Source organism: Anastrepha obliqua, chromosome 3, assembly GCF_027943255.1.
Source record: "Anastrepha obliqua isolate idAnaObli1 chromosome 3, idAnaObli1_1.0, whole genome shotgun sequence".
Lineage (NCBI taxonomy): Eukaryota > Metazoa > Arthropoda > Insecta > Diptera > Tephritidae > Anastrepha > Anastrepha obliqua.
In genome coordinates this window covers 56303301-56326355 of record NC_072894.1, presented here as the reverse complement: position 1 = coordinate 56326355, position 23055 = coordinate 56303301, and the positions used below count along the sequence as shown (strand labels likewise).

The window sequence follows — 23055 nt, the reverse complement described above, 5'->3', positions numbered from 1 at the left end:
TTTACCGTACGCTTGTTCAGCGCTTGGGCGAAGCCAGATCGACACGACTCTTTCTGTTTACGAGCTAATTGATCGGTGCTCCCGACCGAGCGCATATGTGTGTATGTATATGTGTATGATCGTTTGCCAAGAATTGAGTGATTGTGAATCTGTGTTATTATTTACTCAATACTATATAATAAATAGTGTTGCCAACTCTTAAGTATCAAACTCCACCGAATAAACGTATTAGAAATTTTTTTTTAATTAATGAATACTTCTTTATTAACGATATTAAAATTTTCAAATGCAAAGTGCAAAATCAATGCTTAAGCGGAAAGGTGGAAAGATAGAGAAGTACGAAAACTGTAAATGTACATACATACATACACATAAGTGCACGTATATATTTTTTTTGCTTCGTTATTCTTTCCTTGCTTCGTTTTATTCTTCTATTTTAATGTGACAAAAATATTTTATATTACAAAGTGCTCTTTCTTCCTTCTCCATGATTTTTGGATACGCAAATGAACGGCGAAGAAACGAAAATATCTAGCCAATGTTGCCGACTTTTATGTTACAGAAAGCACCAAACTTATTCGTTCATGTATTTTGCTTAAATTAACCCAAACTGTTAGTCTTCGTTTAGAGATTTTGATATTCAAGAGTGACTAAACCCAAACGTAGAAACAAAATACAACAATTTTAATGGTTTCGCTCTATTGCTGCTATCTGTTGCCTTGACTGCGCTTTTATCAAATTATTTCATCTTTTTAAAGCGCTGGGGATCCCCCGCACTAAAAGTGCACTAGTCACCAAATCATTTCTCTCCAAGCACCAAGCAGCAACGTGTTGCCTTTGTTTAAGAAACACGTTGCGACAGTTGCTTCAATCTCAGTATTGTGTATAACTGTGGTGCAGGAAAGGTACAAGCGGAAGATACGTAAAATTAAATTTTTTAAATGATCGACGAAATGCGTAAAATTACTTCTCTTATTATAATTGACGAACTTTTGTACGAAAATGAGGAAGAAGAGATGCAACAAAAGAAGAGAAAAAAAATCTGGTCCAAAAATTGGCTTTTAAAAAAATCTAATTTTCGAACGAGAGGCTGCTGAAAGAACTGAAGGAAAAGAGCCAGCGGACTATAAAAATTACATGAGGATGGACGAAGCAAGCTATCCCAAAAATCAAATTTATTTGATATTTCACGGTTGCAGCAACCTATCCCAAAAATCAAATTTATTTGATATTTCAGGCAACGGTTGCAGCAACACGAAAATCATTTGGCAACACAGCTACACACGAGGTAACGGTTGCTTCAACATGGCCGAGTTGCTGCAACGGTTGCCTGGTGTGTATTTAGCTTTATCGCTACCATTGACGATATGACAACGGCAATTACTCATTTTTGCATTGAGCTCTCACGCTGACATAAATTCACTCACTTAGCTGCGCTTACATATTGATATGTGATAGGCGTACTGATTTAAGTATTCAGTATTAAAACGAGCAAATAACAACGCGCTTGTGAATAAATTGCTGGATATTATGATTTTTTCTATCTAGTACGCTTTTAATTTGATAAATTTGAGATATACAAATAATACTATTATAACAATAGAAATGGAGGAAGGCGGTATAAATTCGGAAGTGCAACCGACAGTAAACGTCACAGCCCAACGATCTACAGTTCCTCCTCAATCCTCTTACTTTCCACCGAATTTCAATTTCCCACCAGCGCAAGTGGCTATTCATGTCGAAGCATCACCGATACCCCCTGGCTACGCTCCCACACCTCAACGCCCACCACAAATTATGCCACCTACGGAAGGTTGGTTTGCTCGCAACCAAAGGAATAAACCACAATCGAACTCAGTTGGATCAGGTAAATACAAGCAGTTATAGATAGCATTGTGTTTTAAAATTGAAATGAATTTTATGTCACAACAAAGTCATAATGAAATCAAATGCAAAGCGCACTCTCGGAGTGGAGTCACTTTTTTTTTTTGTTTTTACTAAAATAATTTAATAAGTTTTATCAACTAGTGTCTCCGTTTGAAATTTGAAGACAACATATTTTACATATTTATTTTTGATAATACATATAAAGTTATGAATGTTTTCTGCTAGATAGCCAGTCAATTAAAAAGTGCCATTACGATTCAAAAAAGGTTATTTCTCTGTTTTGTATTCAGTGAAGTCAGTGTGTTATAAATAGAGCTCGAAAAGGAAACTCAATGCCTTCTTTAGCACCTACGTGGACTAGAATTTTTTCATAACCTCTAATGTATACATTCTTCGTAAATAGTTTCCGGCAACTTAAATTTTCATCCCGAACTGCCACTATTTTTTTTTCATGTAGTTCGAACTACAAACCACGGAAATGAATAAAGAAAAAGGTTTTGAATGGCAGGATTTTTTCTCTAGAAATCAAAACAAATTTTCATTTCTTAGGGAGACATTTAGCATACATTCATACGTTCATGCTACAATTTTGATCATAATTTCACGTCTGCGCACTTGTTTATTCGCACGTTTTGCTAACGTCATCATCTTACAATTTTGCGCCTGCTTAAATTTACTTGCATTAGGTCTTATATGTATGTAAATACCTAAATTGAGGTATACCAAATTATTTGTTTACAGAATGCACTAAATGGCATAAAATGCATTCAAGAATTCCAGCGAAGTATATTGGATTTCCTTTCCTCGGGTATGTATGTATGTATAATATGTACATAAGTAAGCATTTAACTTGTACAGGGTGTCCGGTGGCAAAATTTTATTTGATAAATTTATCTTCCTTACCTGTTGAGCGTGTGAGCGGGGTTCTTCGTGCGGGTTATTTATGAGCTGTCACATGGGTCCGTTGCGCCAACGCACTTGCTGGCGTGATGTGTAAAACGTAACCTGGTGTCACAATAAAAATATTGTCGCATATAAAAAAGCAAATGTTCTTTGAGTAAAAGCAAATACCATATTTAATGATGTATAAACAGGTCTTTGTTGGTTGTAAAATATATTATAAAATGTATGCTTATTGAAGCGGAAGTGGTTTTTAAAAGAATTTATAGTAATCGTAGGTGATGGGTGCGATCATAACTTCGGGATCCGGACGCACATTTATTTTGCAGGATAACTGGGTTAAGCCTAACATTTCCTCTACTCTTTGAAGCTTTTCGTCCCCTTTCTGTGTTAACCTCGTATCTACAAAATCATAATTTTCAGTAAATTGATAAAAATGTTTAGAGTTACTTAACTTCTATGAAAACTTATAACTTATTTGATACGATACTTATAGTAGATACGAGGTTTTTGAATTCCAACATATAGATACGAGAAAAATCGAAACGCTCTGAAAAAAATTCTATAATCATTATGAACATTGTATGTTTTGTTTTTCGTAACAGGAGTGCTAATGAGTGTTTTTCACTAAAACTCTCAATTTCGAAAAAAATATTAGACACTTAAGTGATCCCACAATAAAGATTAGACTCGATCTTGAGAGCAAAGAGTCCGAGCAACAAATTCGTTGACAAACAACACACAACCAAGCCCCCAAGCGGCGCCAGTTCGTGCGCATGGGGTGTGGCACTTTCAAAATCTATTGTGCATGAAATATTGAGGAATAATCTTAGGCTTCACCCAAAAAATCGTGCTAGCACTCAAGCCTATTGGTGCTCACACTCACCAACGTAAACGCACGCCCATATCAGCTGACATGTTGAAACAACGATACTACGGAACGGAACGGTGGTAAGAATTCATTTAAATGGGGCTCTCATTAGTTTCATCGTGTCAGCTGATACGAGCGTACGTTTACGTTGGTGAGTGTGAGCACCATGACAATAACAATTTCCGTAAAAATTTTTGGGAGACAATTTCTTATGATAAACTCGAATTTGGAATGATGAAGCCTATTTTCATTTTTCTGTGGGGGTGCCGCAAAAGTTAAGTCTATGATAACAAATTTAGCGACCATCTCACCACTAAAAGAAAATATCCTTCGCGAGGTTAATGGCATCCGAGCATCACTCCTACTGTGGTACGGAGGCCAAATACCAAAAGTGTACAAGTTTACAAGGTAATAGTTTTTAAAAAATAAAATCCGCACTTGTCCTCTATGAAATAGTTGTTCAAGTAAAATAATTTGGTTTTTGTTTTTTATTTCTAATTTTACCACTAGACACCCTGTATAAAAGGGCCACAATCAATTTAATAAAAGCAGCTTTTTGTTCAATCAGCAAATTTTTGTTTTGCCGCGTATTTGATCAGTACAGAAGGAGCTTACTCCAAAAAATTTTCCGGAAAAAAGTGATATTTTACATGGAAAAATTACACTTTACTTTAAACATTTTTTAAATATTTGTTTATTATTCTTCCTTTTTAAGAAAAAGAACAACCGATGAATCGAAGAAGTAAAATTAGAGAGTTAGTTTAGTGAACAGTTTGCTTATTCATAAGTAACGGAAAATTATATACATACGAGGGCGGTTGAATAAGTACTTGTGTTTGATGACTGAGCGCGTTCCTGAGAGAAGTTGGTATTAGCACCATGTGCTGTCAATTATCAAACGACGGCGAAATAAATTTCAGACTGATTGATAGTTTAATTTCTATTTGGCAGCTATTCGAGTAAGGCGTGTTTCGTGATTTTCGCTAAGATAGAAAAAAGCAGTATCGTTCGGTAATTTGCTCTTTGTTTTTGAATAAGCAAAAATGCGAGGAGATAAAAGCAAAGTTGGATGCTGTCTATGGGGACGCTTCTCTATCTATTACTACGGTTAGATATTGGTTCAACGAATTTAAACGAGGCCGAACATACGTTTTTGATGAGGAGCGACCAGGACGCCCGGTAGACGTGGTTACCGAGGAAATCATTCAAAACGTCCACGACATGATTCTCGCTGATCGTCGAACAAGAGTGCTCGAAGTAACATAGACCATAGGTGTTTTGACTGGAACAGCAATTAATATTTTATATTATAATTTGGCGATGAAAAAAATTGTCGGCCCAATGGGTGCCACGATTGCTCATAAGCAACAACCAGCGGAAGCGTTTGTTAACTTCGAAGCAGTGTTTGGAGCAATTTATGAGAGATCCGAAGGAATTTTTACGTCGAACTGTCACCGTTGATGAAACCTGGATTCATCATTGCACTCCAGAAACAATCAAAATAATGGACTCCTACCGGTGAATTTACTCCACAGAAGGCCGGAAAGCTCATGGCGAACAGCGTCATGCTCATGGAGGAACTATCACTGGAAAATACTACAGTGAGTTATTGGACCTCTTTCACAAAAAATTGAAGAAGACGGCCGCATTTGGCGAAAAAGAACGTGCTTTTTCACCCGATCTGGCTCCCTACCATTAAGAAATGGCTCGCGGGAAAAGAATTTAGTTCGAACGTGGAAGTTATCGCCAAGACAGAGGTGTATTATTCGTATGGGTAAAAATAGCCGGAGCGTTGAGAGAAATTTATCTTTCTAAAAAAAATAAAAAATTTTGAAAAAATGGTGTATTCATTTCTAACATGGATACTTATTGAACACCCTTCGTATGTATTTAGGTACTTCAATGCTTCTTATATACCATACTAAAGAGAAACATTATTGGAAAGTATGCTTATAACTGTGAAAGTGCCGATCAAAAGAGAATAGGAGAATAAGCCGATGTAATAAACAGTAAGCGACTTAAACATTAGCACGCTTAACAGTTATTAATCGAAGTCAAGAAACAAAAGTTCAGGCATTGGAAGTTCTAAAAAAAAATCATATTTTCCCTTACCCCTTGCACATTTTATGCAGCCATATTCTCTGCTGATTCTTTCTATTTTTTTAGGAACTCATTTCATTTTTTGCAAATACTTTCGTAAATATTTCTTTTATTTAGGATTTCGTTTAAGGGGGGAAGCTGGTCTAGAATTTTGAAAAAATCGAAAAATTTTTTTTTGTCTTAAAAGGTGCTTTAGGGTCTTAGAAATAATATACCAAATGAGGGATGCCAGCAAAAATGCCTAAATGCCCACATTTTTCATTCGACGGCAGTGCCCCGAACGCTATTTACAACTTTAAACGCGTTTTTCTCGAAATCACTTTTTTTAAATTGGCCGAAGACATAACTCGAACAAATCTTTACCGATTCTTACGAAATTTTGACAATACATTCGAAATACCTTTCTCCGGAGACGTACGTAGGATTTTTTATTTATATTACATAGTTTTTTTTTAATCAACAATTTTATGTCGTTCTTTATAGTGAAAATTGTAACTTTTTGTTCAAACGTGCACCATTTCGCGAAAAAACAAAATATCGAAAAAGTCCTACGTACGTCTCTTTCTGTTGTTATATAGAAACTAAAAAAATTTTATTTTTTGATCCAGGACAAAAATTAAGGAGTTTACGTCTTCGGCAATGGACCCACTAGAAAAAAAGGCGCCTTAGGAGAACTGCTGGACAGCGGCCATTTTGAAATTAATTCAGACGAAAAATTTTGTATTTGTACCATGAAAGCTATATTATTAAACCTATTTCACAGATTTTCGATTGATTCCTTTGTTGAGTCAAAATAAATTCATAAAATATGCCCATTTTTTGCGCTCTAGACCAGCTTCCCCCCTTAACAATTTCCTAATATCGCTCCATGGGGCGTAGCTCTGGACAATTTAGTGGATTGCTCTGTTGGTAAACAATGTGCACGTCGTTGGCTTTAAATCAAGTTATTGCTTTTTCTGGTACGGCAACTCGCTTTGTGTTTTCATTTCATTTCTCAAAATAAACTAAAACAATTGTAAGCAACAGAGTTACCCTGTGTGAAGGACACGGGCAATACCAAAAGAGGATTCGCAAAGTTAAAGCAACAAAAGTTTCCTTGTATGAACGCGGCCTAGCCAAATCAAACACTTTTTTCGAAATTTCGATTTCTTTGTATTCTCAACATCTTCATTTTCCCTTTACTCTTCGTGACATAGAACTGCTGCTGGAGTGAGTAACTGCCTTTCAGTTGGTCAGCGAAGCGTACAACCAATACGCAACTGTACAATTTTTTATGAAACTGTTCATATAATTGACGGACTTTGAGTTTTGCTTCTCTTTCAGTCTCTTCGTTTTTGTTCAGAGCTAAACACCCTTTTTACATTTTTGAACGTAAGTTGGCGTAGTGGAGAACCTTTTAGCTGGTTTCCACCTGGAGACGAGTTCCTCTTCACGAATATTTTTGCCAACTGGACCACTTTTTCTCTCTTTTCTTTGTTCAAAACGCAAATTTTTCTCAAAAAATATTTCTTTTTTCACCAATATCTACTTTGCCACTTCCAATGGGTGTAGGTATCATACACTTCTGCAGTGCTTCACCAAAGCACCTCTTTTTTTGTATGCTCTTGAGCTCTGAAGCTTCCAACGAAGTTTAGGGAATATAAAAAAAGTATCTGGGCCAAATCCGGTGAATAGTATTGTTGAGGCATGATTACGTTGTTTTGGACGTATGAGGTGGTGCTTTATCGCTAGCAAAAAGTCGGCAACCGCACACGTCTAAGCAGAGAGCATTAATGTCTAGAGAAGTTTCGTGGGCTACGAATGTGTGAATTTCCAAAAATTGACCTACCTCACGACGCATCGCATATGCATATATACACATCGGGTGCTTGTTTAACAATTTGAGAACTTAAAATGATAATAAAAAACATAAATATTCTTAGACTGATTCTTTTTGTTGTAATCTAGAAGATAATTCCATAACATTTATTTCTTGAATATGATATGCGGCATGTGTCCGCCGCGTCTACAATTTACATGGTCTATTTCATCAGTCCAATTTTGGACTACTTTTTCCAATAAATGTAAATAATAAATCTAAATGCACCCAATCAACAATTGGACAATGGCTTCTATTATTGCAGGCGCTGTATTTTATAGGCATATTTAAGTCAAGAGCCTTGCGTAAAATTTTCCACATAGTCGAAGGATAAAAGTCAATAAGTGGAAAAAGACGAGGCATCGACATTTCCACGTTTTCTTCAACACTTACTTTGGCGTCAAAAGATTTATGGTGATTTGCCAAATTCTACTGAACAGAAATATCAACACCAAGTTTGCCATTCTCAGCTGTCAAATCATAATTATCGATAGTTCTCATACAGCTAAAGACACACCCGATACTATAATTTAAAATTAAAAACACAAATAACGGAATTCCGGCCTCACAAATGCAAAAACAGTTCTCATCTACAAACGCATGAGTACACATATGTACCACCGCTTACAGAATACTAAAGGTAGAGCCTTCTGAAAACCGCTATTTTCGCGATTTCGACAGCCGGGCGACATCATCAATAGAAGTAAAACAAAACAAGCAAAGAACTTGTGGGTAAGTGTTCATTTGAAATTCAGCTTGGTAATATTCTGATTTTAAGAATTGCAATTTTTCAATTAAGCAAAATAAAAAATGGCGAGCCGCATGTTAAATTACGAAAGCACGAATTATAAAAATAGCTTCAAATACCTCTCACAACGAATTAAATCCACTTCCTTTTGTTTGAATATTCCTTAGCGTTGACGACACATCGAATTCGGATGGCGTAACCTTGTATTGTATCACTCTTGTGTCTAAACCAGAGAACGTTAAAGTATATTAAAGTATATTTAACGTTCTCTGTCTAAACTCTATGTCTGTCAAACATGTAAACAGGTTGGCTATGGTCCCTGCGTGCCAACATAACAAATAAATGAAATGCGAAAATCGGCTGTACTTTGCTTAGAACAAATCTCGTACCAAACGAGTACTCGACTATCCCAATTCTTAAGAAATTATCTGAATAAATATATTCCTTCTGATAAAAAAAAAACATTCAAATGAAATGGTATCATTTGAATAATCCCTATTTATCGACACCAATAACCAGCACAAAAACAACGCGCTAGTATACGAGTTGTTTGACATTCCTTATCTATTATTGGGGAGCTCTGTTGTGGCACACAGCTTTATCTTATCTATACATTGCTAAATATAATACTGGTAACCAATTATCAACAAAATAAAAATGGATGTAAACAAAAAAGAAATTCTGTATTAAATATTTGCAAATTTGTCCAAAACTCTTTGTCTTGGCATACAATTTACGCTACAGTATGACAGTATCCTCAGCGAAGCCACGAAGTCATGGTATTTTCTGGTTGCGGCTGGTTAGCACTGATTGTGCTTTCAATGCGCAGATTTCTAGAATTTTGAGAGAATTTAATTCGCTTTCCAACCATATTGGCCCACAAAATGTTACTAAATAAACTGTTTACGTAACGCATGGGCTGAAAAGTACCGGGCCTAACAAAGAAAACACGTTTCCTTTTGTTCATAGTTAGCTTTATTCATCAACGTTATTTCCGTTAAAAACAACACAATCATTCGAGCACCGCTCTAACATTTCAACACCACTTTTGTAGAACGATTTATTTTCTGTCTCAAAATAGGGCACAGTTTCAGCGAACACCTCTTCATTCGAGCAAAATTTCTTACCGGAGAGCATAACGATCGTAGGATGTGAAACCAATTCGAAGTTCAACTAATGTAGTTTTGATATTGTTTTGATTCATCAAGACGTTCTTGAGTTATCAGGGAGCCAACGCTGTCAAATGCTGATGCAATATTTTATTAATTTAATTACTCAACAAACAAGAGGCTTTAAGACTATGACATAGGTAAGATACAAACAAAGACCTTATGACAAGAGTCTTATAAGTAACTTCTTAAAAGTAAACTTAGTGTAAGAAAATCAAATACTAAGGAAGAATAATAGGCATTAAATTGAGCTAGCATCCTTCTAAAAGGAGCATTCATTCCATAAACAGTTTTAGTAATATCCACAAAAAACAATTCATTACAATGGAAAATGCGTGAAGGAACATTGAAATTAATTTTATTGAGCAGATACGGACAATCTATTGGGCTCGCACAAATATCAAAGACAATCGACACATCGACAACAGAACACGCCTAGACTCTAAGGACATTCGATTTATTAACACTAGAAGGGTCGCATATCTAACTATACCTTCAAAGACCGCAGCCGTCAATTTGACGGTATTAGAGATTCAATCAGAATGCACATGAATTTATTGTATATTTCGCCTTGAAATTAAACAAAAATATTTAAAATTTTATTTTTATTAGTAGTTACAAATTAAGGATAGCACTTAGGTCGAGTAACATTTGTAACAAATAATATTTTTTTTTAAATCTTTTATACATTTACCACAAACAGCTTTTTTACATATTGTGCAGTTTTCACACGTTCTATTTTTTTACAATTATGATTGACTTGACATTGCCGCCTCTTATTGTTTGTAGTAGATTGTTCACTTGTTTCAAAATTACTTTCTTGCCTTTGAGTCGTAGCTGAAGTAGTTCTTTTTTTCAAATACTCTGCACGTAGATCGTTCACTAATTGTAAGATAAAATCATGCCGAGAAATATTTATTCCCGTAACTTTTCGGTACAGAATCCATGAGTTTATAGCTGCTAAATTAAGTATATTGTAAAAAACATGAACGGGCCATCTTCGTGTTCCAGCTCTTACGGTGTACTTTCGTGCCATTTGGTCAATGATGTCAACACCAAACTTCGTTTCATTATAAAATTTTACTGTCTCGGGAAGCTTTTTTGATCAACTCCTATGCTCACATTTGGGTGCAAAGTACTCAAAATAATAACATTTTTTCTTGGTTTTCCTTGATAGACAGCAAGAGTTGTATTAGTCTCTGATTTCAGTATAAACGATTCATATCGTGTGGTATGAATATTTTTACAAATTGGTGGTACTTCTCGTCTTGCACGCCGCATTGTTCCAATAATACTAGTCTTTTGGACCATTAGTTTTTTAGCCAGATTTATCGACGTGAAAAAGTTATCAGTGGTAACGTTTCGCCCTTTTTTGAAATAGGGTTGTACTAGTTTCAAACCCACATGTGCGGGTAATGAAATATCGTTCGGACGGTTTTCGTCTTTTCCTAGATAAGGGAATCCACCACATAGATACATACTCTCGACATCCACCAGCAGCCAGAACTTTATGCCACATTTATCCGCTTTGTTTGCAATATATTGTAAAAATGGACAGCGAGTTTTTGATGGAAACAACTGCTCATCGAGTTGTCAAATTTTTCCCAGGAATGTAACACATTTGACAATTATCTATAAATTTCTTCCATGTGTCAGAAATCATTGCAAATTTATCATTAGCTAAACGAACAGAATGCGTGCTTCTCATATCAAATCGTAAATATTTCATGATTTCCTTGTATCTATTTTTACTCATAGTCTTATTGAAAACGGGTGGCCTCCAATCTTCAGACCACAAGATATCGAAATCAAGGTGGCTCATGTTGTAGGCTCCACGAGCATAAATCAAAGCAATAAAGGCATCTAGTTCGTCTAGAGATAAGTTCCAAGTTTCATTTTGACTCTTGCCATGTGCTTCCTTTACAGTACATTCTTTTATACGTCGAAGAATGTACTCATCAATCCATAGCCTCCACGCAGAAATTGGTTTGTTATTTTCAATATATCGCTTGGCGTATGGAGTAGGTCCTGAGATTTCACTAAGTATATTTTGCTGACTGCAACGTCCTACTTCAAAAGCGTTCGGCGAAATACAAGTTCGTTTTGTGCCGTCACTTGCTATCTGTAGTATACCGACTTGTGGCCCCGAAGTTGTCCTAGATGAACGTCCACCGCGCCCTGTTCATCCGCCACTTATTGATCTACGAGAAACCCCTCGACTTCTGCGCAAATTTACATTAAAGGGTGACCTGTATCAAGGAAATCTGCTTTGGAGTCATCTGATGAAGAAGGCACCTGCTCCGGCTGAAATTCTGCATCAAGGTTTTCAGAGAGATTCATTGATAAATCGTCAAAACTCTCATCACCTGATACATCTTCTTGTGTATCACACAATGGCGACAGTTCTTGTTGTATTTGGGAAGAAGTGAGACAGCGATGCATTTTTATAATCAAATTCACAGCATTCAAATACGAAATCACGACTGCCCACTAAAAAACACCAACGACTATTGAATGCGTTTTTCTCATTTTTTTAGTTTTTTACTCTCTCCTTCCCATTTCTCCGATTCCAATTGAACACCTGTTTTGCTCTCTTTCTCGCTCTCAATTTTGGCGGTTTGCATTGAATGCAACAACAATTTCTGTCAGTCTGCATAACAACGACTAAGTTTAATGTAAACAAGCAAGGCAATAACAAATTACACAGAATTCAAATTTGAAATTAAACGGATACTCAGTTCGTAGAAAGCATTGTTTTCTACTATTATCGCTACCGTCAAATTGACGGTATGCGGTCTTATTAGGTATTTCTAAAGGAATTTCATAAACCACATATATACTAAAAGTTTTCTATAGTTATTTGAGCAAACAATAACAAATTAGGAAAAGTAATAAAATATGAGAATGAACAAAAACATATTTTGCAAAATATTTAAGAATGAAATCGTGATGCCGTCAAATTGACGGCTTTGGTCTTTCTAGTGTTAATAAGCAACGAGAGTGATGGGACGGAATGGGATCAACGATTTTCATGGAGCGCAAAGCAAAGCACCTAACGCTCTCTGAACAGACTCTAATCTATTAATATAGACTGCATGAAACGGTCTCCGACAAATTCCGCGTATTGTAACCGGGACCGAACTAAGGACAAGTACAACAGTTTAAGGATATTAAGAAAATAAAGAACTATTTCGACGAATAAAGCCTAAAATTGCGAACGATTTAGAAAGAATAAAGTTTATGTGGGTGGTGAAGCTGAGCTTGGAGTCAAAATAAACACCCAAGTCTTTTATTTCACTAATTGACTTTAGCGGCAAATTTGGGATGTAGTAAGCTGTTGGAACAATATTAAAACCTTTCGCATACGAAGTAGAGTGGTATTTTTAATGTTAAAGAACAAACGATGACGCGCGCACCAACTATATACTCTGGAGAATGGATGGATCTTCTGGGCATTTAATTTCATAATTAGATAGCGTATAGAAGAAAACTACACAATGAAAAACAGGAGGAAATATTGTTAATGATGGGGATAAATAGTAACGGACCTAGGTCCACCTTTGAGGAACACCAGACGAAGCAACAAAAGAATAAGACGATACATTATCAAGTCGAACTACACACAGTCGACATTATTAAGAAAGGAAATTAAACACTTAAAAATTAAAGTAAAAGCCGAAACCCTCTAGTTTAGCAAATAATATTGGGTGAGATACCGTATCAAAATCCTTATAAAAATCTGTATACTTGTAGATTGTATCCATTTGGAAACCTCTTCGTATTTCGACTCCATAAAGACAGCTGAACTCGTTAGTGTAGATCTGCCCGGAAAGCCCCATGTTGATTGGGACATAACAAATATTTAACACAAAAGTATATTTTGTCTCTGACTATATACTCAAATACTTTCGAAACTGTAGTTATCTTGGAAATTGGCCTATAGTTGTCAATATTATAATATTATCAATGCCGCTTTTAAGGATAGGCGTAGTAAAAGTTAATTTTCAGTTATCAATGAAAACTACGGCAGAAAGTGACATGTTGAAAATGTGCTTTAAAGGCGTAATCAAAGCAGGACAACTTTTAATTAGTTTAACGGATAGACCATCCACCATCCACCTTTCGTTTGCTATCTCACTCACACAACTTCACTTTTCGATCATTCACGAACAATTTTGTGGATTTTTTTTATATTTTCTGATGTAACCGCCCAGTAGCACGTCCACTGCGCTGTGTACCATCGATGACTCTACGACCGCATTTCAAATCAGCAAACCATCGTTTAATTGTTGTTCCTGATGGATCAGAGACCCTATAATACTTGAAAGCCATTTCTTTGCTTGAACGAAATTCCATTGATTTGAATATAACAAAAGTAGCGGCATTCTTAGCACAATAACTCACGAAATAATGATTAGAATTTCTTGAAATTTTCACAGCTGAATTGTTATTACTTAGAAGATTAACTGAAATGCTTACATAGATATGTCTATTTAATGCTGTCACTTCCCTAAAATATCGGACAATAACTCCCGTTAATTTTTTATTGCTTCTTTCAGCTATTTTTCACTCGAAATGCATATTATAGGCCTGTCACAATGTGTGCGTTGTGGCAACGAATTTGACTGAGAATAAAGTAGATTATACATATGTATGTTATGAGTGATAATGTGTGCCTCCATGCACGGGGCTTATCTGGCACCTTCGACTAAATTATACATAATCTAGGGTGGGCCATGTACAATAAAATTTGCTTTTTGAATCGGCTATAAAAAAAAAACTAATCAATATTTTTTCAAACTTTTTTTTTTATTTTAAAGATTGAACATTGTCATTTAGGAATGAAAAATAATATCGTTCAAATGACTGCTTTACAGTAGGCCATTCGGTCAACCCAATTTTTAAGCACATTTTCGATTGTTTGGGCTCCGATTTCATGAATGGCAACTTCGATTTGGTGTTTTAAAGCACCAATCGTCTCTGGATGGTTTGCATAGCATTTCTCCTTTTGTCACAGCTCGAGTGTAACTTTGGCAGTGTGACAAGTTGCACCGTCCTGTTGAAACCAAATGTCGTCCATGTCATCCTCTACAATTTTTGGAAACAACTCGTCGGGCATGTCACGGTAACGCTCGCCATTTACTGTAACCGCGGCTCCTCGCTCATTTTCGAAAAAAAGTGGCCCGATGATGCCGCCAGACCGAAAACCGCACCAAATAGTGACTCGTTGTGGATGCATTTGCTTCTCTACAGTATCGTGTGGATTTTCTGAGCCCCAAATCCGACAATTTTTCTTATTGACGTAGCCACCGATGTGAAGATCAGAAAAGAAGAAGAAGACTCACAACTTTGGAAATAGGTTTTCAACATTTGCCAATTTTGTTCAAGCGTCTAGCGTCCCATTTCGTAAATGTCAAACCTTTAAGTAAATTATGAACACATTTGACATGTCATTTGTGTTACCATTCTCAAAAAAATAGGTGGTTCAAAAAGCAAACGCTATATGGGCCACCCTGTATTTTGCTCTTAGTCAAATTAGTCGCCGGAACTGACGCAACAGACCCATTGTGACAAGCCTATTTTTGCGCTGGAGAGCGAAATAGCGCGGTTCTATTTAAATCGTTAGTTGAGATAATTAAAGCTAATTTTTTCGGAAAATTCTTGTTTGTTAAAGTTAAAAATATACGTGTTTCCTTTAAAATCGTTATTGCGCACGAAAATGGAAAACAGCCTCACTGCCCACTTGAAAAGAAAAACATTACGAAAAACGTACAAAATATACAAAAATAGCAGAAGTAATGGGATGTTCTTGTAAAATTGTATATATATGTCTATATATGACCTTTTAGCATTTTAAAAAGTCTAACTTTAATAAATGCAGTGTACTCTCTCTTAAGTGGACACTTAAGGGACTGACAAATTTGTCTCCTTATGAGAAAAATGTGTGACGAGTTTATAAAAATGTGTACAGGTGTATGTTTAAACAGTTTTATTTCCAAAACAAGAATATTAATACATACATACATACATATAAGACAAACAAAAAATTTTCATCAACATTTTTTCAAGAAGTAAAAAATAAAATTTATTAAACAAAATATTCAAATTGTTTTAAAAAAGTCAGAAATTTTAGCTTTGGCGAGTTTTTCCTTTAATTTCAGTACCTTGGAAATCTATTTGGAGATCAGTAAGCAATTCAACACTCTCAAGGTCGTTCTGGTTTAGAAAAAAAGCTTTTGGTTTTCTTACAGCTAAGTAAGCCTCTTAATAGGAAGTTAACTTGTCGTCAATCTCATTTTCTATTGCATTTCCTCGTCAGACGAGATGGCCAACAATTCTTGGAAAACAGTTAACACTCCAATAACAAAAAGACGTTCTTTTTCTCCAGCTTTTTCGCCTTTTAATGCAAATATTTTGTCGCGTAATGCTCGGAAAAACAATCCAGTCTCATCCGCATTACAAATGCTTCGCGAATCATATCCTTCAATCAAATGTGATACCTTTTCGGTAAAACTTTTGACATCATCTCGATTAATGGATGATGCACTAAAGTCGTCGTAATTGAGTCTCACTGAAATTTCTTTAGCTTTGCTTCTTATAAGAGTGCCTGTCAAAGAAGCGCAGTTTATCAATATTAAGATCATTGGGTCTTAGCAGACTCATTTTTCTCTCCAAATTCACATCAGTGTTCCACAAACGTAAAATTGGGTCTTTGCTTTTGATGATGCAAGCAGCTTTAGCTGTGTTGATCTTACATTTCTTTGGCAACTCTTCACTAAGTTTTTAATTTTTACGAATTTGTCTTTTAAACACAACACTGCTTTGGCATTGCGATTCACGTACAAATGTATGCTTACAATAAGAAACTAAGTACTTATATATGCATGTATATATTTACATATTTATGTTTTTACTGCATTAAAACAAGTTCTTCATATTTAGGGGACTCCCCTCTCTCTATACATGTTGTTGTTGTTGTTACATACATACAAGTGTTATTGAATAAGCAACAACTGTGCGAATATGGTAGAGAGTAAACGCAAAAATAATGTTGTAGTCTGTCTGGTTATGGGGAATTAAAGTACCCTTTGGGGTAGAACATTTTTTGATAATTTGCGAGTTGCGCACGGATGGGCATATTACTCCTCTCATCATTCTAAGTAGATGGGCACATATGTATGTAATTGTTTATATTTATCTCAATTTCTTTATGCTGTTACATACAACCTTCGTTTGAACTAATTTTTAATACTCTGGTATGCAAGTGTTTTCGGGTATTTGAAAGGGAATTGTGTACATATCTCGGGGGCTGACCTTACCCTCGGTCTTGTCAAAAAATTGGTCTCTTTAAACCAAGTTTACACTAGCTTAATTCTACTTACAAAACTCGTTTATTCTTTGAAAAGTAGAAATATTCTTCCTTGAAAGCCGGCATAAAAAACTTCAAAATTGTTTAAAAAAATAACACAGTTTGAAATTTTTTAGTTTGTTAAGTTGTTTTGTTAATAAATATGTTGAGAATTTGAGGATATTATAAAAATGTTTTAAAGAAGATTGGCCTCTGTAGGCAACTTCCTGCAGGATATAATAGCATCTTGAAGCAGATCCCCTTCCTTCTCTGTACTTCGTACAGACCACTCCATTCGCAAACTGGGTTTTGAGGGCTGTGTTAGGACTATCTATCCGAGCAGGCGAGATTGGAAAGAGGGGAGCGTCGGCACGGCTATAGGTACCTCTGTTTTCACTAACGGATCCAAGATGGAATTTGGAGTAGAAGCGAGGGTTTTCTCTTAATCAGCCAGCATTTCGGTCTCCTTTAAACTGCCGGAAACGAGCAGCGTTTTTCAATCAGAGGTCTTCGCGATCCTGCAAGCATGCAAAATGCTTAGTCAAGCTGCGATCAAGGCCCTGTCGTCGCCGTATTGCAGCTCTCTTCTGGTGAACTCCTGTAAGAAGGAACTCAAACGTCAAACGGTGTTCACTGGTCACTGGGTGATCGGTACTCATGCGGAGAAGCTTGGTTTTCCGTACAACCCCTATTGCAGAAGCTGTAGGGATGCTGCAGAGAAAGAGACTGTTGAGCACTCTCTCTGCAAATGTCCGGCTCTGGCGGCTAGGAGCTTGAGATTTCTTAGCGTGCCCTTTGGGTATGGCTTGAGGAAAATCTCCAGCTTAGATCGCTTTTCTCTCCTCCACTACTTCAGCAGCACTGGATGGATGTAGATAGTTTTCTCTTCCTTAAATTTTTTTGCAGTTAGTGGTCCACATTATGGTATCAAAACGGCGCGTAAGTGCGTCTTGTAGTGTACCTGGGGTACTCTTGCCATCTAACCTACCTACATATACATACAAATGTTTGATACAGTTCCGTGACTAATCGTACAGCTGTACCAACTACTAAGTTCCTAAATATTTAATTATTTTGTGTTTTTGTGGTACCAAGTTAACGAAAATAAAATTCACTGATTTATTGAAATTCTTCATCTATAAACTTTTAGTTTCACACTTTTTTTACTTTCAGCTATCTTTGTTCTAGTTGCCGGTGGCATGAACTTAGCCTGGAGTTGTGGCTTTGTTGAAGTCGAAGGCTTCGAAACAGACACACACATATTGATTTGCTGGTACATTGCGGCAATTATTGGAGCTTTAATCTCAGCTTTCATAACGAACCGCATTACAAAGAGACCTATATACGTAAGTATTCACTATCTACTAAGTATCTGCATAGTAAAATGGATATGCATACAGTCAGTCACAGCTTATTTGATACAGATACAATGGTTTTGTGAAGTGTTCTGTATTTCATAATATTTGGTGAAAACGGAAAACTAGACTATGCTGACACTCTTTTCATGTGAAAGTCTAATTTGGGGTGTGCCGTCCCTTATTTACCACACGATTCAATAACTGTTGACGAACTTAAATGTACAATTTCAGCTATTTTACGATGCGCGATTCCTTTTTTGAAATGCTCCACAGCTAACTCTATTGAAGTACGCGGTTCCAAGGTTTAAAAAAGCAAGCGCATATAAAATTTAATATTGGGCCTCTTCTTTTCGCCAAGAGTTAGCTAGTGGTGAATAGATGAAGCGCAACTGGTACAAATGGCGCGTATGTCGGCAACGCAGGAATAAAGTTGCCTTAAATTACATGTGTTGGTAAGGCAATGCGCTATACCAGACTAATAAGCTACTCGCTAGCGGGGAAATTTACTCGATAACTTTATTGTTGCTTTTGCATGCAAATTTTTCGTTAAGTTAATCGAGCTTAGAGATAGTGAGGGGGTAAATAGCGAATAGAAGAGGCCTATTGCTGTATGTCAAACTCACTGTACGAAATCTCACATACTTTGTCATTGCGAGCTTACATCTCGGCGCCGCGCGGAATTTTCAATGCTTCGGCTGACGGCCTTTCCACCGCTATAAACGCAGCTGACCATCATTATTATATTTATTTATATTTTCATTATTATATTTTCATACGTGTCTAAAATTATCTAAAAAAATTTCAATCGGCATAAAGTAGTTTTACTTTTTAATTTATTTTACAAGTTCGCCTGTTCAGCTGACGTATTTCCCCCCTCTACGGTGCAGCTGACTATTTCTTTTATTCTACTAAATGTCAACAATACACAAACAAATTTCAGGCGGTATTAAATGAGTTGTTAAAAAGTTGTTTTTCGACATGTTTACCCACCGCTACTGGACCAGCTGACAGTTGGTTTCGTCATCCATTGGATGGCGTCTGCCGTCAGTATTAAAATCAGTCGGCATGAAATGATGAGGTCAAAATGACCCCTGGCTCCCGGACTAATAGAACACTTTACAAAAAAATCACATCTGCATCAAATAGGTTGTGGTTGACAGTATGTACTCGTATATTTAAACTAAATACATTTTTTATTTTTATATCGTTCTAGTTATTTTCCGGCTTTTTGGTTCTGCTCGGCGGTATACTCTCTGTTTCGCTTCCTCATGAATATGGCGCGATAGCAGCAGCTCGCTATTTGAATGGTTTTGCAGTGGGTTTCACTTTTGTGCCATTATTGGTGCTAATTGGCGAAGAGGTTGATTGCCATCAACGGGGTGTGATCGCCGGAATACTTGAGGCAGGCAGCTTCACTCTTGGCATATTCATGCAAATTGCTTTATTTACTACACACTACGACTCCGTCACATCATCCTATTACAAAACATTTGGTCCAACGGAGCTGCACGGCATTATCGTAATCGTTTTTGGTGTACTTACATGCATAATGTCATACTTCTTGGTTGTCGAGTCTCCCATTTACTATCTACTGCGTAACGATGAAAACCAGGCCATCGATTGTCTGCGGCGTCTGCAACGTCCATTCGTTGTAACACAGGAAACGTATCAGCAGCTTGGGGAGCATAAACGTTACGTTGAGGGCAATGGTTACGACAGCAACCTAAGCCTATCGTCACTCCTGAAGCTTTGCCTGTACCGTGGCTTAATTGCGCTGTCCTTCTCGCCTTTCACCACTATCGGGCTAGTAACGTCAAGTGTGCTATATGTTGGTTTTGATACTTGGCCATTTATTATTTTCGGTTTGTCTTTATGGTTGGGTTCGTTTATTGCGGGGTTTTTAATAGACTGGACAGGTCGAAAAATATTGACGCTAATTGGTGCTTTAGTTTGTGGGGGCATGGCGATCGGCGCTGGTTCTATTTACCATGAACCAATTAATATTTTGGATCCAACTAAACCGGACTCAATTTTGTATATACTCTTCGTGTTGGAACTGTTTGCGGGTATCTTTAGAAGTTCATCTTCCGCATATCTGACGGAGGCATTTCCGCTACATTTGAAGTCGTATTATATCGCCATTTCATTTATTGTCGAAATGTTGGTATTGCTCATAATTGAGTGCTGCCACCTTGATCCGGATAGGCTTGATGTATACTTCATTACAGTTGGCGTATTCTTCCTGGTATTTTTTGTGCTGGGTGTTCTATTCTTGCCGGAAACTAAGAAACTTACACTACGAGAAGCTCAAGATAAATTCAAACTTGAAAGAATTATTAATGTTTTTGCTTAATGGGTTAACGCTTAAATACTTACCCGTCTACTAATGAATGTGTATTAAATTATGAGTTTTGCTCTATACAGTATCTTATGTGTTTTACCATGAGTTAATAATAAAAACATTTTTGTATTCTGATATTCTTTTAATTGATTTCCTGAACCAAAAGATTCTCTATTTACCCATGATAAAAGGGGTATTCACCGAAAAGAGGAAAAAAGAGAAAATAGACTGATTAGCCCAAAGCAACAACGAAACACAATTCAGATTAAAATGCTACCTGCTAGCTCTTCTGCCCTATAAAAAGGTTGGATAAATTTCAGCGTGAAATATACTGTGTAAACGCTCGAAATCGAAAGATTCATACTTATATCTTTTTTTACAATATTCTTTGGTATCTTCCTCGCTACTTTTGCAAATGCTTCCTATGGAGGATGACAGATTAACAGGTTGGATTAGCAAAATAAACTTATAAGATCTTTAATTTTAAGTAAAATAGTTTAAAAACGATTTAATATTGTTAATTATAGAAAAAGTAAGTATTTGTTGGTTTTCGGCTTTGGTTTATTGTATCGATAATGAAAAATTGTAATTGATATCGCGTATATGTATAAAAGAATGTATGTAAACGTAACACATGAGCTGAAAAGTACCGGGCCTATCAAAGAAAACTCGTTTTTTCTGTTCCAAATTAGCTTTATTTATCAACGTAATTTCCATCAAGAGCAACACAATCATTCCAGCGCCGCTCTAACATTTCAATGCTACTTTTGTTAAACGATGTATTTTTTGCCTCAAAATAGGTCTCAGTTTCAGCGATAACCTCTTCATTCGAGGTTAGGTCTGCGAACAGCCAGCTGTCCCAAGGAGCCAGATCTGGCGAATAAGGTGGATGTGATGAGAGCAATTCGAAGTTCAATTCGTGTAATTTTGAAAGTATTTTGATTCATCTTGTTTTTGGTCAACAGGGAGCTAACGCAGCATCCACTTTGAACAAAGCTTTCTCATAGTCAAATGCTCATGCAATATAAAGTCAATGAGTTCCTTTGATATCTTTACGACGGAACTCACGGAATTTCACTTTTCGAACATTGAAAACATGTTTGGGGATTTTTTTTTACGTACAGGGCTTGATTGAAAAGTAATGAGCCTTCCCGCGCGGAGCGTCTGCCAAGCGATGAATTTGCTGGTGGGGGAAAATCATCGTTGGACCTTCCCCTTATACTAGAAACCGGTCCCTGTTCGCCGGGAACAGCGGTGCAGTCAACATCGCTCCGCGCGTGAAAGCTGTTTTAAGAGTGTGTTAGGATTTTGCAGTGGCGAAAATGCAGCGACCGTTGGAGCAACGTTACTCGATAAAATTTTGCGTAAAGCTAAACAAAACGAGTACCGAAACCATTGGGCTACTCAAGGAGGCTTATGGGGACCAATCTCTGTCCACTGCCCAGGTAAAACGGTGGCCCAAGTCGTTCAAGGAAGGCCGCGAGGACGTCGAAAACGAACAGCGATCTGTTCATCACGACAATGCGCCGGCGCACACCGCCTTCCTCTGCACTTCTGCATTGGCCAGACCTGTCCCCTCCGGACTTCTTCTTGCTCCCGCGCCTGAAAAGAAAGCTGAAGAGGAGGTGTTTCGACTCGATCGAGGCGATCCAAAAAACTGTGACAGTCGAATTGAACGCGATTCCGGCGGATGAATTTAAAAAATGTTTCCTGCAGTGGAAGAACCGCTACCAGCGGTGTAGGATCCTATATTAGTTGTATAAGCCAAAAGGTTTAATAAAACTACTTAAAAAAGATAAGGCTCAATACTTTTCAATCAAACCCTGTATTCTGGTGTTACCGCCGCATATAGGCATCTACTGCGTTGTGCATCATCTCTACAACCACATTTGAAATCATCGTTTTATTGTTGTTTCTGATGGAGCGGAGTTTCCATATAATTTTTCAAGTCGCTTCAACGGTATTTTGCCCCGTCCACCAGTGTAAAATGCATCATCATTAGCACTACTGCCTTGTGGAGACCAACTACGGTTCCCCACTCCGATCGATCCTCTACTACAGCTTTCAGTTTGCGATCCCCATTTTCAGCAAATTGGCTGTGCCCTCATCAATCCATTGTTTGTTTGGTTTCCCTCGACCTCTCCGTCCAACCACTTGCCTATGGAACAATATACTGGTGGCTCCCTATTTGGGCAGTCTGTACATGTGCCCCATGGCCCTGATTCCTTGACTTTTTATAAAGCGTATTGTGTTTCCATTTTTCAATTTCAATGCATTGAGTTCGTGACTGTATCTTTTCCGATCATCTCGGCGGAGGGGACAATATATTTTTCGCAGTATCTTTCTTTCAAACCTTAGTATTTAGTCGATGACTGTTGTTTGAAGTACCCATACCTCGCTGCTGTATGTTAGTATAGGTTGCACAGGCGCTTCATACATTGCCATCTTTTGAGCTTTTGATAGCAATCGAGACTT

The 23055-nt window shown here is 37.0% G+C and overlaps 1 protein-coding gene across 1 annotated transcript; it reads left to right on the top strand.

The window, feature by feature from the left end:
• The first annotated feature begins 1424 nt into the window (after positions 1 to 1424).
• LOC129242418 (facilitated trehalose transporter Tret1-like) lies at positions 1425 to 20715 on the top strand. Its single transcript, XM_054879044.1, has 4 exons — positions 1425 to 1547; positions 1604 to 1867; positions 18055 to 18227; positions 19453 to 20715. The coding sequence occupies exons 2-4, from the start codon at positions 1606 to 1608 to the stop codon at positions 20590 to 20592; spliced, it is 1575 nt and encodes a 524-aa protein (XP_054735019.1). The 5' UTR covers positions 1425 to 1547; positions 1604 to 1605; the 3' UTR covers positions 20593 to 20715.
• The last annotated feature ends 2340 nt before the right edge of the window (positions 20716 to 23055 follow it).

Coding starts and splice junctions, on each gene's coding strand:
- LOC129242418 (XM_054879044.1), top strand. CDS start 1,606: ATGGAGGAAGGCGGTATAAATTCGGAAGTGCAACCGACAGTAAACGTC. Junction 1,868..18,054: donor ATCGAACTCAGTTGGATCAG/GTAAATACAAGC, acceptor TTTTACTTTCAG/CTATCTTTGTTCTAGTTGCC. Junction 18,228..19,452: donor TTACAAAGAGACCTATATAC/GTAAGTATTCAC, acceptor ATATCGTTCTAG/TTATTTTCCGGCTTTTTGGT.